Genomic DNA, 15,790 nt, shown 5'->3' on the forward strand with positions numbered 1-15,790 from the left:
TAAGCACACACTCAAGCTACCTTGTTGATGACGCTCTGTTTAATATCTAATTTTACAGGCTACACTATGCTCTATGAAAGGCTGCATGAGAGCACTTGTGGCCCAACTAAAATCTGAAAGTGAAGACTTACAGCAGGTACCACTTAGAATCTCAAATGTTTCTTGGATATTAGCAGGTTAATATTCTGACTTAAGTCACAGCTCAGTATTTAGTACCTCATGTTTTAGAGTAAAGTTTCAGTAACATTAGAATAAAGGAAAATAATTATAGGAATTTCTTTGCTACAGGTAGAGCATTCCTAATCCAAAATCTGAAACTTTTTGAGTGTTGAACATGACAGCACAAGTAGAAAATTACACACCATGAAACTTCATGCACAAAATTATTAAAATGCTATATTAAAGTTACTTTCAGGTTATATATATATAAGATGTGTATGAAACATGAATTTTATATTTAGACTTGGGTGCTATGCCCAGGTTATTGCAAACTGTATATATGCACATTCCAAAAGCAAACAAAATCTGAAACCCAAAACACTTCTGGTCCCAAGCATTTTGGATAAGGTTTTCTCAACCTGAATAGATTTTACTCTTAACCTCTAGCATTAGAAATAAAAGGAAGCTAGTATTAAGCATTTTTATACAAATTTTTCTAAAATTGATTCATTTGCAGGTTATTGCAAGTGTTTTGAGGAATCTGTCTTGGCGAGCAGATGTAAATAGTAAAAAGACATTGCGGGAAGTTGGAAGTGTAAAAGCATTGATGGAATGTGCTTTGGAAGTTAAAAAGGTACCCTTGAAAATACTCAGTACTGTAATATGGATTCATGTTAGCTAACTTTTTTTGCCACCTTCTCCATACTTCTCCCCTCACCTTGCCAGGAGATTTCCTAATTTCTAACCTATTTATCTTCATTGTTTTAGTTCAATCTCTAGGAGTATTAAAGGGGAAAGAATTTGTATATGGTAGTTTAGTAGGGTTTCCTCAGCTCTGACATTGTAAACATTTTCGACCCAGATAATTATTTGTTTTAGGGGGCTGACCTATGCATTATAGGATATTTTGCAGCATCCATAGCCTTTGCCCACTAGCTGACAGCACACCATCCCCCTGCCCCCGACAGATGTGATAATCCAAAAGATTTCCAGATATTGCCAAATGTCTCTCAAGAAAAAGGTACAAAGTCACTCTTGAGAATCTGTTGTATTACTTGTGAGCTCTCCAAATTTCAGTTCCCCAAAGTCCTAAAAATTTAATGATCAATAGGAAACTCCAAGTAATAATTTCTTTCTAGGACATATCTTCAGGTAGTTCCGAAACTAAGCTAGTTTTAAAAAAAATAAAATAAATAGTAAACTTGAAATCGGGGAGCAACCAAGCAAGTTATCTTAGCCAAACTGGGCTTCCTTGACCCAACTGGCCGAGACCTGTAGACTAAATTTTCTTCTTAAAAACTTTTATTTTCAGAGAGAGTGAAGAGGTTTTTTGTTTGTTTGTTTTTCACTGTTTATTTAGTTGTGTATTTTTAGTGAAGTCTATTTTTTATACCTGGAAGACACTTGAAAATTTATTAGGAGAAAAGTATTCAACTAAATTACTAGTTATAAAGATAATATTCAAATATGCTTGGGGTATGCATAAAGATACCTTTAAAGCTACTGAATGGAGCTGGTCATAGTGGTGCATGCCTCTAATTCCAGCAACTTGAGAGGCTGAAGCAGGACAATCACAGTTCAAGGCCAGCCTGGGCAACTTAATGAGAAGCTGTCTCAAAATAAAAAGGACTAGGGATGTACCTTAGTGGTAGAGTGCCCCCTGTGTTCAATTCCCTGTACTGCAGAAAAGTAAAATAAAATTGAGCGGGAAACTAACACTTCAGAAAAGAAGTTATATTAATGACCATTAAGCACTAGAAAAGATAAATGACATCCTTAGTTCTAAGGGAAATGCAGATCAAAAATACAGTGAGATACCATTACACAGATCATATTAGTTAAAGTTTAAAAATTGGTCAAGTGTTATAAGGATGTTGAGCAGTAGAGATCTTATACACTGCTGGTGAGAATGTGAAATGGTGTAACCACTTTAAAACATTTGGCAAGGACTGGGGTTGTGGCTCAGTGGTAGAGCACTTGCCGAGCATATTCAGGGCACTGGATTCGATTCTCAACACCACATAAAAATAAATAAATAAAATAAAGGTAGGGCCGGGGGTGTGGCTCAAGCGGTAATGCGCTCGCCTGGCATGCGTGAGGCCCGGGTTCGATCCTCAGCACCACATACAAACAAAGATGTTGTGTCTGCCGAAAACTAAAAAATAAATATTAAAAAAATAAAATAAAATAAAGGTATTGTGTCCAACTAAAACTAAAAAAAAACCAAAAACACTTTACAGTGTTTTTAAGTTAAACATACACCTGCCATATGACCCAGCCATTGCACTTCTAAGTATTTTACCCAAGAGGAACAAAAACTGATGTTCACACACAGAATTACACATGAATGTTCGTAGTAATTTTGTTTGTGATAACATAAATTAGAAATAACTCTGATGTCTGTCAGCAGGTAAATGGTAAACAAATTGTGGGATATCTGTACAATAAAATTCAACTCAGCTATAAAAAAGAATTAACTAGGCAGGCATGGTAGCACATGCATATAGTCTAAGCCACTGGGGAGGCTGAAGTGGGAGGATCACTTGAGTCCAGTTGTTCAAGACCAGCCTGGACAATACAGACCTAAAGATCTACATACAGATTTAATTGATACAGACTTAAAAGGCTAGATTAAAAGATACATCCTACTGAAAAACACAGAAGACCATAATAAATGGAAAGACTTGTCCTTTTCTTGGAAAAGGCCATTTCACCCTAAATTTATCTGTATTTTTTTTTTTTTTTTTAAGTTATGCTGTGTTACCCAGGCTGATGACCTTAAGTAATGCTCTTGCCTCAGCTTCCCAAGTAGCTGGGACTTAAAGAATGTGCACAACCATGTCCAGTTTCATCGATAAATTTTTAATGTAAGGCCAATCTTGGAAAAACTAGCCAATCAGAAATTGCTATTATACAATTCTGATTTGGGCTTCCTGGTTAACAATATTAAGAGTTTGTTGGTTTCCTCTTTGTCTGTATTCAGTGCAGTGGTCATTGTGAACATGCTTTTTCTCTAATTAGTCATTGATTGCCTTTCAGCTTTATTTACTACTGCTCATGATCAAGAATCAGGACTTCTTCCTATTTCCCCTGCATGTATGGCAGCACTTTAACTCTGTTCAGCTAGCTTACACCTTCCACACAATAGAGCCTTGTCTTTAATGTGTTCTGTGCCCCAGTTTTTACTGTTTACTTAAAAATGTGAGTACTTTACTCTTGTCTTCTACATCTTCTCTACTGGATCCTTCTTTTCTTATGTTTCAACTATATAAGAAACCCAGTCTTTTGAAAATGAAAATAAAATGCTCTGTGGCTTCTAACTACTACAGTGTTTTTCTTTTCCTGTAACATCCAAAGCCTTGAACAAGTTACTTGCTTCATTTAATTAGTCATACCATCTTCAGTGTCTTCTGATACAGCTCTTTTCCAGGTTGCAAAATCTGGATTTATAGATTCACTTTGGTTTTTCTTTTCTACCTTCACCTGTATTTTATACTTTCTGATCACGCAACTTACTGAAACTCCTCCCTTTGCTTTCACCTGTATTTCCACCTTTTTTTATATATATATATATTTTTTAAGTTGTTGATAGACATTTATTTGTTTGTTTGTTTGTTTGTTTGTTTATATGTGGTGCTGAGAATCGAACCCAATGCCTCACACATGCCAGGCAAGTGCGCTACTGCTGAGCCGCAGCCCTGTATTTCCAACTGCTAATCATTTTGTCCTTGTCATTTTGTGTGTGTGCGTACATGTATATGCATGCACACATACACACTGGGGATGGAGCCTAGGGCCTAGTATATACTAAGCATGCATTCTACCACTACACCACATCCCTAACTCCTAATCATTTCTTTTCTCCTTTGTTTTGAACTGTAAAACTTTATTGAATCAAAACTCTTGGCCTTTGACATATAGTCACACAGAGAGCAACTTTTGTTTTTCTAACTTTAGCTCTTCTGGGCAAATTGCAGTTTGACTCACTGCTCTAAAGACTTGCCATCTTTCTTGTTCTCAGAAGCTTAAAATGCTCTGCCTTTACTTCAATCACATTGCAATTAAAATTGAGCTTTTCTCACATCTTGATTGTGGAAGCATTTCCTTCCTGCCTCTTTCCAGCTCTCTGATAAGCAGTGTCTAAACCTACTCCAATACTGTTTCATTTAATTAATTTCTTGATAAAGAGAATGGGTAGTTAGCTACTTTTTTATTTAGGCCCATAATGTTTCCTGTGGCATTCAAAGCCTATATTTTAACTCTATGAACTTACTTTCTACTGTTCCCAGCATGCGCCTTTGTCTCCTTTGTGTCTTTCTATTCTACAGTCCTTCCTTCCTGATTTGTTTTTGTTTTTGGTACTGGTATTAAACCCAGAGTTACAGATGTATGCCACTGCACCTAGCCCTTCTTCCTGATTTCTTCTTCCATACTTTATTTATTTATTTGTTTGTTTGTTTGTTTTTTGTACTGAGGATTGAACCCAGGGATGCTGAATCATTGTGACACATCCCCGGCTCTTTTTGTATTTAATTTAGATGCAGGGGCTCACTGAGTTGCTTAGTGCCTCTCTTTTTGTTGAGGCTATCTTTGAGCTCATGGTCCTCCTGCCTCCACAAGCCACTGGGATTACATACCTTTTATCATTCTGCTTTCCCTGCGAGGAGCTACTGTCTTCTCTTCTCTGTGAAGGTACAGGTCTTATCCTCCTACAGAACAGTCTTCTCTGGAATATTTTATTAAAATTCAGGCTTCAATAATCTTTTAGAGCACCTTGTTTTGTTTTGTTAATTGTTTGAAGTGCCTGTATGATAGGCACATAATAGATTTCTTTTTTTTTTAATATTTATTTTTTAGTTTTATGTGGACATAATATCTTTATTTTATTTTCATGTGATACTGAGGATCTAACCCAGTGCCTCATGCATGCTAGGCAAGCACTCTACCACTGAGCCACAACCCCAGCCCCAACATAGTAAATTTCTAATGAATGTTTTTTGTGAGATAAGTACAAAGACTGACACCAGGATCATGGGAGATTGTGACCAATTGCATATCAAAATGTTTCTATGGCAAGTGCAGTTTGACAGTTTACTATGATATTGTATATTAGGGAGTTTTGGCTTTTTGTAATTAGTTTGCCTCTTTGAAACATTTTTCCAGTATCCTTTCTTCTTTCCATAAGTTACATTGTTACTTTTGGATCAACCACATATAGACATTTATGTATGTTTTTAATACAAATGTAATACTGTATATACTGCTTTGCAAATTGCTCTTGTCATTTAACAGTACTTCTAAGATATCTTTCCCTATTTCCCCAACAACTCAGGAAGCTGAAGCAGGAGGATGGCAAGTTCCAACCTGGGAAACTTAGTGAGACCCTATCTATAAATTAAAAGGGCTGGGGATGTAACTCAGTGGTAGAATGCCCTGGGTTCAATTCCCAGTACCACGGTGCAGGGAAGGCGAGGAGGGAGGGGGATGATTTTCCTTATCCATGTATAGTAATAGAGGTTTTTTAAATTTAGTTTCCATTGTTCTGAAAATGTTATCTTTTCATAATGTACATGAATTATGTGTGTGTGTATACACATACACACACATACACTGTAAGTTCTGTAAGATAAGTATATCATTTAAACAGGGAGGACCATTAATTTCATATTGTGTTATGCTTAATTTGGGATATTGCTTAAATTTTATTTGATATTTTATGAAAGTTTTTCTAAATGAAAATTTCTTAATAGTTTACCAGTGAATGACTTGGGAGGATCAAGGTTTAAAGCCAGCCTCAGCAACTTAGCAAGACCCTGTCTCAAAATAAAAAAATAAAAAGGGCTGGGATGTGGCTCAGTGGTAGAGTACCCCTGGTTCAATCTCTGGTGCCAAAAAATTTAAAAATTTTACTAGTCAGAGTTGGACAACTGGGAAAATCAAAAAACAAACTTTGTTCAGTAGAAGTCAACATAAAGGTTATGAAAAACAAATTCCAGTTCTAATTAGATGATACGTATTCTGTTTTTTAATAGGAATCAACCCTCAAAAGCGTACTGAGTGCCTTATGGAATTTATCAGCACATTGCACTGAGAATAAAGCTGATATATGTGCTGTAGATGGTGCGCTTGCGTTTTTGGTTGGCACTCTCACTTACCGGAGCCAGACAAATACTTTAGCCATTATTGAAAGTGGAGGTGGGATATTACGGAATGTATCCAGCTTGATAGCTACAAATGAGGACCACAGGTATATATAGAGTTCTATATTACTTTCTACATGAATTCATTTCTTTGAAAAGACCTAATCGTGAGCAGTGTTTTGTATAATTATTAATAAGTTCAAAACCAAAATACACTTAGTACAGTGAAAAGATAAATGTTAATCCCAGTTTTACTCATTAGTGTATTTATTCTAATAAAGTTTATAGTACCATAAAGGAGATTAGACAAACAAATGTTAAGAGATATAACCCATGTGTGGAGGAATAAATAAAAGTCATAAATATTAGAACAAAATTCTTTCTTGTTTATTACTATGGCATAAAGGAATATGAAGCTTATTTTAAAAACAGCAAAATGATGAGCATGATTCTGAAAGTATAAAGGCTCGCATTTTTCCAGTGGTGTCTTAACATCACTTATCATATTATTTAAGTACCAGCCAATCTACTAGGTCTCCAAAATCTGAAAGATCAGAGTCAGAGCACACATTTTTAAAACTTGGGATCTATAATATGTCAACAAAAATTTTCAGAGCTTATTCATTTTTTTAAATGTATCCTGTGTTATTCCTGTTGTTTTCAAAAAGTGCATCAGGTTCTTTTAATAGAAGAGCCTACAAGAATATAAACATCTTTTTATTTAAGTTTTTGATGTAAAACTTCAAGCTTTTTATATTCCTTCCTGCTACGCAAAAAGTATTTCGTAAATTCAGTAAGTACTCAGTTGACTACTGGACTATTGAGAAAAGACCACCACATTAAAGTTTATTGTGCACCCTTGCCAGTCTATTTTAAGGCCTACTAAAGCTGAATATGCTGTCAATGAACTTCAGTTTTCCATGCATTAAACTAGCTATTGCTCTTTCAAGTCTCAGAGTTCATTATGCTGATTCTTAGCCCTTGTATTTACATGCTTTAAATATTTTGAAAACCTTTACTTCACATTATTTTTCAAAATAATGACAATACACACAATCTGCCAAAGAGTACTTGTAAGAAAGATAACATGTCAGAAAATTAAACTGGAGACATAGAGATTACTCTAGAAAGTAGGTTTGCTGATATGTACATAAAGTATGCTCCCTGACTACATAAAAAATGTATCAGTTCTGTTTACCTCTTCCAAGATATTAGTAGTCAACATTGTGGCTTGCATGTGTAGGCTAAATTACCACAAAGTTCCTGTTCAGTTTAAGATTTCATGATATATTTATGATACTTAAATTGTAAAACTGTCACCATATGAAAAGAATAAATGTATTTGGTACCTGCCCCCCCCCCCCGCAAGAGTATTTTAAGCTATTGGATCAGAATAGGAAATGTAGAATAGATAGAAAATCACATTTTCACTTCTTTTGATCTGACAGATGAGTATTTTTAATCAATAAACATTGAATGAACTAAGAACAAAAGATGTGAATGCTTGAAATTTATAGAATAATTGGTATAATTTTAACATGCCTACTATTAACTTTTAGTAAAATTATCTTTAGATTTACTTGTTTTCTATCTTACAGATTTTTTTTTTTTCACTCTGTGATTTCTTATTTTTATTCCAGGCAAATCCTAAGAGAGAACAACTGCCTACAAACTTTGTTACAACACTTGAAATCTCACAGTTTGACAATAGTCAGTAATGCATGTGGAACTTTGTGGAATCTCTCAGCAAGAAATCCTAAAGACCAGGAAGCATTATGGGATATGGGGGCTGTTAGCATGCTCAAGAATCTCATTCATTCAAAGCACAAAATGATTGCTATGGGAAGTGCTGCAGCTTTAAGGAATCTCATGGCAAATCGACCTGCAAAATATAAGGACGCCAATATTATGTCTCCTGGTTCAAGCTTGCCATCTCTTCATGTTAGGAAACAGAAAGCCCTAGAAGCAGAATTAGATGCTCAGCATTTATCTGAAACTTTTGACAATATTGACAATTTAAGTCCTAAGGCATCTCATCGTAGTAAGCAAAGACACAAGCAAAATCTTTATGGTGACTACGTTTTTGACACCAATCGACATGATGATAATAGATCAGACAATTTTAATACTGGAAATATGACTGTTCTTTCACCATATTTGAATACTACAGTATTGCCCAGCTCCTCTTCATCAAGGGGAAGTTTAGATAGTTCTCGTTCTGAAAAAGATAGAAGTTTGGAGAGGGAGCGAGGAATTGGCCTAAGCAGCTACCACCCAACTACAGAAAATCCAGGAACCTCTTCAAAGCGAGGTTTGCCAATCTCAACCACTGCAGCCCAAATTGCCAAAGTCATGGAAGAAGTATCAGCCATTCATACCTCCCAGGAAGACAGAAGTTCTGGTTCTACCACCGAATTACATTGTGTGACAGATGAAAGGAATGCAATAAGAAGAAGTTCCACTGCCCACACACATTCAAACACATACAATTTTACTAAGTCAGAAAATTCAAATAGGACATGCTCTATGCCTTATGCTAAATTGGAATATAAAAGATCTTCAAATGATAGTTTAAATAGTGTTAGTAGTAGTGATGGTTATGGTAAAAGAGGTCAAATGAAACCTTCAGTTGAATCCTATTCTGAAGATGATGAAAGTAAATTTTGCAGTTACGGTCAGTATCCAGCTGACCTAGCCCATAAAATACATAGTGCAAATCATATGGATGATAATGATGGAGAACTGGATACACCAATAAATTATAGTCTTAAATATTCAGATGAGCAATTGAACTCTGGAAGGCAAAGTCCTTCACAGAATGAAAGATGGGCAAGACCAAAACACATAATAGAAGATGAAATAAAACAAAATGAGCAGAGACAATCAAGGAGTCAAAATACCACTTACCCTGTATATACTGAGAGTACTGATGATAAACACCTTAAGTTCCAGCCACATTTTGGACAGCAAGAATGTGTTTCCCCATATAGGTCAAGGGGAACCAATGGTTCAGAAACAAATCGAGTGGGTTCTGGTCATGGAATTAATCAAAATGTAAACCAGTCTTTGTGTCAGGAAGATGACTATGAAGATGATAAGCCAACCAACTATAGTGAACGCTACTCTGAAGAAGAACAGCATGAGGAAGAGGAGAGGCCAACAAATTATAGCATAAAGTATAATGAAGAAAAGCATCATGTGGATCAGCCTATTGATTATAGTTTAAAATATGCCACTGACATTTCTTCCTCACAGAAACCATCATTTCCATTTTCAAAGAGTTCATCTGCACAAAACACTAAAACTGAACACATCTCTTCAAACAGTGAGAAGGCATCCACACCTTCATCCAATGCAAAGAGGCAAACTCAGTTACATCCAAGTTCAGCACAGAATAGAAACGGTCAGGCTCAAAAAACTACCACTTGCAAAGTTCCCTCTATCAACCAAGAAACAATTCAGACTTACTGTGTAGAAGACACCCCAATATGTTTTTCAAGGTGCAGTTCATTGTCATCTTTGTCATCAGCTGAAGATGAAATAGGATGTGATCAGACAACACAGGAAGCAGATTCTTCTAATACTCTGCAAATAGCAGAAATAAAAGAGAACAATGTAACTAGATCAACTGAAGATCCTGTAAGTGAAGTTCCAACAGTATCACAGCATGTTAGAACCAAACCCAGTCGACTCCAAGCTTCCAGTCTATCTTCAGAATCAACCAGACACAAAGCTGTTGAATTTTCTTCAGGGGCCAAGTCTCCCTCCAAAAGTGGTGCTCAGACACCCAAAAGTCCACCAGAGCACTATGTTCAGGAGACTCCACTCATGTTTAGCAGATGTACTTCTGTCAGTTCACTTGATAGTTTCGAGAGTCGTTCCATTGCCAGCTCTGTTCAGAGTGAACCATGCAGTGGAATGGTAAGTGGCATTATAAGCCCCAGTGACCTTCCAGATAGCCCTGGACAAACCATGCCACCAAGCAGAAGTAAAACCCCTCCACCACCTCCTCAGACAGTTCAAACCAAGCGAGAGGTACCTAAAAATAAAGTACCTACTACTGAAAAAAGAGAGAGTGGACCTAAGCAAGCTGCTGTAAATGCTGCAGTTCAGAGGGTCCAGGTTCTTCCAGATGCTGATACTTTGTTACATTTTGCCACAGAGAGTACTCCAGATGGATTTTCTTGTTCATCTAGCCTGAGTGCCCTAAGCCTCGATGAACCATTTATACAGAAAGATGTAGAGCTAAGAATAATGCCTCCAGTTCACGAAAATGACAATGGGAATGAAACAGAACCAGAGCAGCCTGAAGAATCAAATGAAAACCAGGACAAAGAGGCAGAAAAACCTGTTGATTCTGAAAAAGATCTACTAGATGATTCAGATGATGATGATATTGAAATATTAGAAGAATGTATTATTTCTGCGATGCCAACAAAGTCATCACGCAAAGTCAAAAAGCTAGCCCAGGCTGCTTCAAAATTACCTCCACCTGTGGCAAGGAAACCAAGTCAACTGCCTGTGTACAAACTTCTTCCATCACAAAACAGGTTACAGGCACAAAAGCATGTTAGTTTTACACCAGGAGATGACATGCCACGGGTGTATTGTGTAGAAGGGACACCTATAAACTTTTCCACAGCTACATCTCTAAGTGATCTTACAATAGAATCCCCTCCAAATGAGTTAGCTGCTGGAGAAGGGATTAGAGCAGGGGCACAGTCAGGTGAATTTGAAAAACGAGATACCATTCCTACAGAAGGCAGAAGTACAGATGAGGCTCAAAGAGGAAAAACCTCATCTGTAACTATGCCTGAATTGGATGACAGTAAAACAGAGGAAGGCGATATTCTTGCAGAATGCATTAATTCTGCTATGCCCAAAGGGAAAAGTCACAAGCCTTTCCGAGTGAAAAAGATAATGGACCAGGTCCAGCAAGCATCTGTGTCTTCATCTGGAACTAACAAAAATCAAATAGATAGTAAGAAAAAGAAGCCTACTTCACCAGTAAAACCTATGCCACAAAATACTGAGTATAGGACACGTGTGAAAAAGAACACAGACTCAAAGAATAACTTAAATGCTGAGCCAGCTTTCTCAGACAACAAAGATTCAAAGAAACAAAACTTGAAGACTAATTCCAAGGACTTCAATGATAAGCTACCAAATAATGAAGATCGAGTTAGAGGAAGTTTTACTTTTGATTCACCTCATCATTACACCCCCATTGAAGGAACTCCTTATTGTTTTTCACGAAATGATTCTTTAAGTTCTTTAGACTTTGATGATGATGATGTTGACCTTTCTAGGGAAAAGGCAGAATTAAGAAAGGGGAAAGACAGTAAGGATTCAGAAGCTAAAGTTACCAGCCTCACAGAACTAACATCAAGCCAACAATCATCTAATAAGTCACAAGCTGTTACAAAACATCCAGTAAGTCGAGGCCAGTCTAAACCCATACTACAGAAGCAACCCACTTTTCCTCAGTCATCCAAAGACATACCAGATAGAGGGGCAGCAACTGATGAAAAATTACAGAATTTTGCTATTGAAAATACACCAGTTTGCTTTTCTCGTAATTCCTCTCTGAGTTCTCTTAGTGACATTGACCAAGAAAACAACAATAACAAACAAAATGAACCTATTAAAGAGACTGCGCCACCTGCTTCACAAGGAGAACCAAGTAAACCCCAGGCATCAGGTTATGCTCCTAAATCATTTCATGTTGAGGATACTCCTGTTTGTTTCTCAAGAAACAGTTCTCTCAGTTCTCTTAGTATTGATTCTGAAGATGACCTGTTGCAGGAATGTATAAGTTCTGCAATGCCAAAAAAGAAAAGGCCTTCAAGACTCAAGGGTGATAATGAAAAACATAGTCCCAGAAATATGGGTGGCATATTAGCTGAAGATTTGACACTTGATTTGAAAGATATACAGAAACCAGATTCAGAGCATGGTTTATCCCCTGACTCAGAAAATTTTGATTGGAAAGCTATTCAAGAAGGTGCAAATTCCATAGTGAGTAGTTTGCATCAAGCTGCTGCTGCTGCATGTTTATCTAGACAAGCTTCATCTGATTCAGATTCCATTCTTTCACTGAAATCAGGAATCTCTCTGGGATCACCTTTTCATCTTACACCTGATCAAGAGGAAAAACCCTTCACAGGTAATAAAGGACCACGAATTCTCAAGCCTGGGGAGAAAAGTACATTGGAAACTAAAAAAATGGAATCTGAAAATAAAGGAATCAAAGGAGGAAAAAAAGTTTATAAAAGCTTGATTACTGGAAAAGTTCGATCTAATTCAGAAATTTCCAGCCAAATGAAACAGCCCCTTCAAACAAACATGCCTTCAATCTCTCGCGGTAGGACAATGATTCATATTCCGGGAGTTCGAAATAGCTCCTCAAGTACAAGCCCTGTTTCTAAAAAAGGCCCACCCCTTAAGACTCCAGCCTCCAAAAGCCCTAGTGAAGGTCAAGCAGCCACCACTTCCCCTAGAGGAGCCAAGCCATCAGTGAAATCAGAATTAAGCCCTGTTACCAGGCAGACTTCACAAATAGGGGGGTCAAATAAAGGGCCTTCTAGGTCAGGATCTAGAGATTCTACTCCTTCAAGACCTGCCCAGCAACCATTAACTAGACCTATGCAGTCTCCAGGGCGAAACTCAATTTCACCTGGTAGAAATGGAATAAGTCCTCCTAACAAATTATCTCAACTAGCCAGAACATCATCCCCTAGTACTGCTTCAACTAAGTCTTCTGGCTCTGGGAAAATGTCATATACATCTCCAGGCAGACAGATGAGCCAACAAAACCTTACCAAACAAACAGGCTTATCCAAGAATACCAGTAGTATCCCAAGAAGTGAGTCTGCCTCCAAAGGACTAAACCAGATGAATAATAGCAATGGGTCCAGTAAAAAGGTAGAACTTTCTAGAATGTCTTCAACTAAATCAAGTGGAAGTGAATCTGATCGATCAGAGAGACCTGTATTAGTACGTCAGTCTACTTTCATCAAAGAAGCTCCAAGCCCAACCCTAAGGAGAAAATTGGAGGAATCTGCTTCATTTGAATCTCTTTCTCCATCTTCTAGACCAGATTCTCCCACTAGGTCTCAGGCACAAACACCAGTTTTAAGCCCTTCCCTTCCTGATATGTCTCTCTCCACACATTCATCTGTTCAGACTGGTGGATGGCGAAAACTTCCACCCAATCTCAGTCCCACTATAGAATATAATGATGGAAGACCAGCAAAGCGTCATGATATAGCACGCTCCCATTCTGAAAGTCCTTCCAGACTTCCAATCAACAGATCAGGAACCTGGAAGCGTGAGCATAGCAAACATTCATCATCCCTTCCTCGAGTAAGCACTTGGAGAAGAACTGGAAGCTCGTCTTCAATTCTTTCTGCCTCATCAGAGTCCAGTGAAAAAGCAAAAAGTGAGGATGAAAAACATGTAAACTCTGTTTCAGGAACAAAACAAACTAAAGAAAACCAAGTATCCACAAAAGGAACATGGAGAAAAATGAAAGAAAGTGAAATTTCTCCCACAAATATTACTTCTCAGAACACTTCTTCAGGTGCTACAAATGGTGCTGAATCAAAAACTCTAATTTATCAGATGGCACCTGCTGTTTCTAAAACAGAGGATGTTTGGGTGAGAATTGAGGACTGTCCCATTAACAACCCTAGATCTGGAAGATCTCCCACAGGTAATACTCCCCCAGTGATTGACAGTGTTTCAGAAAAGGGAAATCCAAATGTGAAAGATTTAAAGGATAATCAGGGAAAACAAAATGGGGGTAATGGCAGTGTCCCCGTGCACACCATGGGTTTGGAAAACCGCCTGAACTCCTTTATTCAGGTAGATGCCCCAGACCAAAAAGGAACTGAGACAAAACAGGGACAGAGTAATCCTGTTCCTGCAGCAGAGACTAGTGAAAGCTCTATAGCAGAGCGTACCCCTTTCAGTTCAAGCAGCTCAAGCAAACACAGTTCACCTAGTGGAACTGTTGCTGCCAGAGTGACTCCTTTTAATTACAACCCAAGTCCTAGGAAAAGCAGCGCAGATAGCACTTCAGCTCGCCCATCTCAGATCCCAACACCAGTGAATAACACCAAAAAACGAGACTCAAAAACTGACAGCACAGAATCCAGTGGAACTCAAAGTCCTAAGCGCCATTCTGGGTCTTACCTTGTGACATCTGTTTAAAAGAGCTGGAAGGACAAGACAAAACTAAGAAAATTAGGTGTTGTAATTACAACTGCTATATAGAAATTTTGTTCTAAATGAAAGTTTAAAGGATTGAAAGTTTTTGTAAATAGGTTTGATTCTTGTTAGAGGGTTTTTGTTCAGGAAGCCATATTTGATAGAGTATACTTTGTCTTCACTGGTCATATTTTGGGAGGCACTCTTAATAGGGAAAAAAGTGGTAAAGCCAAGTATATTTGTACAGTATGTTTTACATATATTTAAGTAGCATCCATCCCATCATACTTCAGTTATCGCTCGTCGTAAAATAATGAACACTACAGATAGAAAATATGATATATTGCTGTTATCAATCATTTCTAGATTATAAACTAATTAAACTTACATCAGGGAGAAATTGGTATTTATGCAAAAAAATTGTTTTAGTCCTGTGAGTCCATCTAACTTCATAATTAATCATGTGGCTGTGAAATTCACAGTAATATGGTTCCCAATGAATAAATTTACCCAGCCTGCTTTGCATTACTGCATGAATGAAATGACGGTTCAATTTCAGAAGTTATGATTAACAGTTCTGTGGTCACATGATGTGCATAGAGATAGCTACAGTGTAACAATTTACACTATTTTGTGCTCAAAAAAAAATCTGTGTAACTGTAAAACATTGAATGAAATTATTTTACCTGAACTAGATTTTATCTGAAAGTAGGTAGAATTTTTGCTATGCTGTAACTGTTGTACATTCTGGTATTTGAGGTGAGATGGCTGCTCTTTTATTAATGAGACATGAATTGTGTCTCAACAGAAACTAAATGAACATTTCAGAATAAATTATTGCTGTATGTAAACTATTACTGAAATTGGTATTTGTTTGAAGGGTCTTATTTCACATTTGTACTAATAACTGTCAAAAGGGCCTCTTTAAAAGCTTATATAAATTTTCTTCTTCAAATTCTATGCATTAAGAGTAAAATTTCTCCTACTGTAATAAAAACAATTGAAGAAGACTGTTGGCACTTAACCATTCCTAAATTTTAATTTTTCTCTATGTGATTAGCACTTCTTCAGTTTTCAATATTTTTCCACCCTTTTTCCCCCCCTTACTCCACTGGAACTCAGTTAAAACAGAGGCATATATATCAGTGTCTGCCTAGCACAGGTCTAGGCATTGAAATAACAGGACCACATAAGTATTCACTTTTTCTTAAAAGAATTCTATACTTGAAATTTTGATTATTCTTAGTACAAGTAGTTTCTTCCATGTTCTATAATGTAAC

General features: G+C 37.0%; 1 protein-coding gene across 13 annotated transcripts in view; it reads left to right on the top strand.

Moving 5' to 3' along the window:
- Window positions 1-15,520, top strand: part of Apc (APC regulator of WNT signaling pathway) — a 120,630-nt gene extending 105,110 nt beyond the window's left edge. For all 13 annotated transcript variants that reach the window (XM_048811587.1, XM_048811592.1, XM_048811584.1 and 10 more), the window contains 4 exons: window positions 59-136; window positions 677-793; window positions 6,192-6,406; window positions 7,940-15,520. In XM_048811587.1, coding sequence (XP_048667544.1) covers window positions 59-136; window positions 677-793; window positions 6,192-6,406; window positions 7,940-14,513 — 6,984 coding nt within the window. In that variant the 3' untranslated portion in view covers window positions 14,514-15,520. The remainder of the gene's footprint in view (window positions 1-58; window positions 137-676; window positions 794-6,191; window positions 6,407-7,939) is intronic.
- Window positions 15,521-15,790: the final 270 nt, after the last annotated feature.

Source organism: Marmota marmota, unplaced genomic scaffold (assembly GCF_001458135.2).
Source record: "Marmota marmota marmota unplaced genomic scaffold, marMar, whole genome shotgun sequence".
Classification (NCBI taxonomy): Eukaryota; Metazoa; Chordata; class Mammalia; order Rodentia; family Sciuridae; genus Marmota; species Marmota marmota.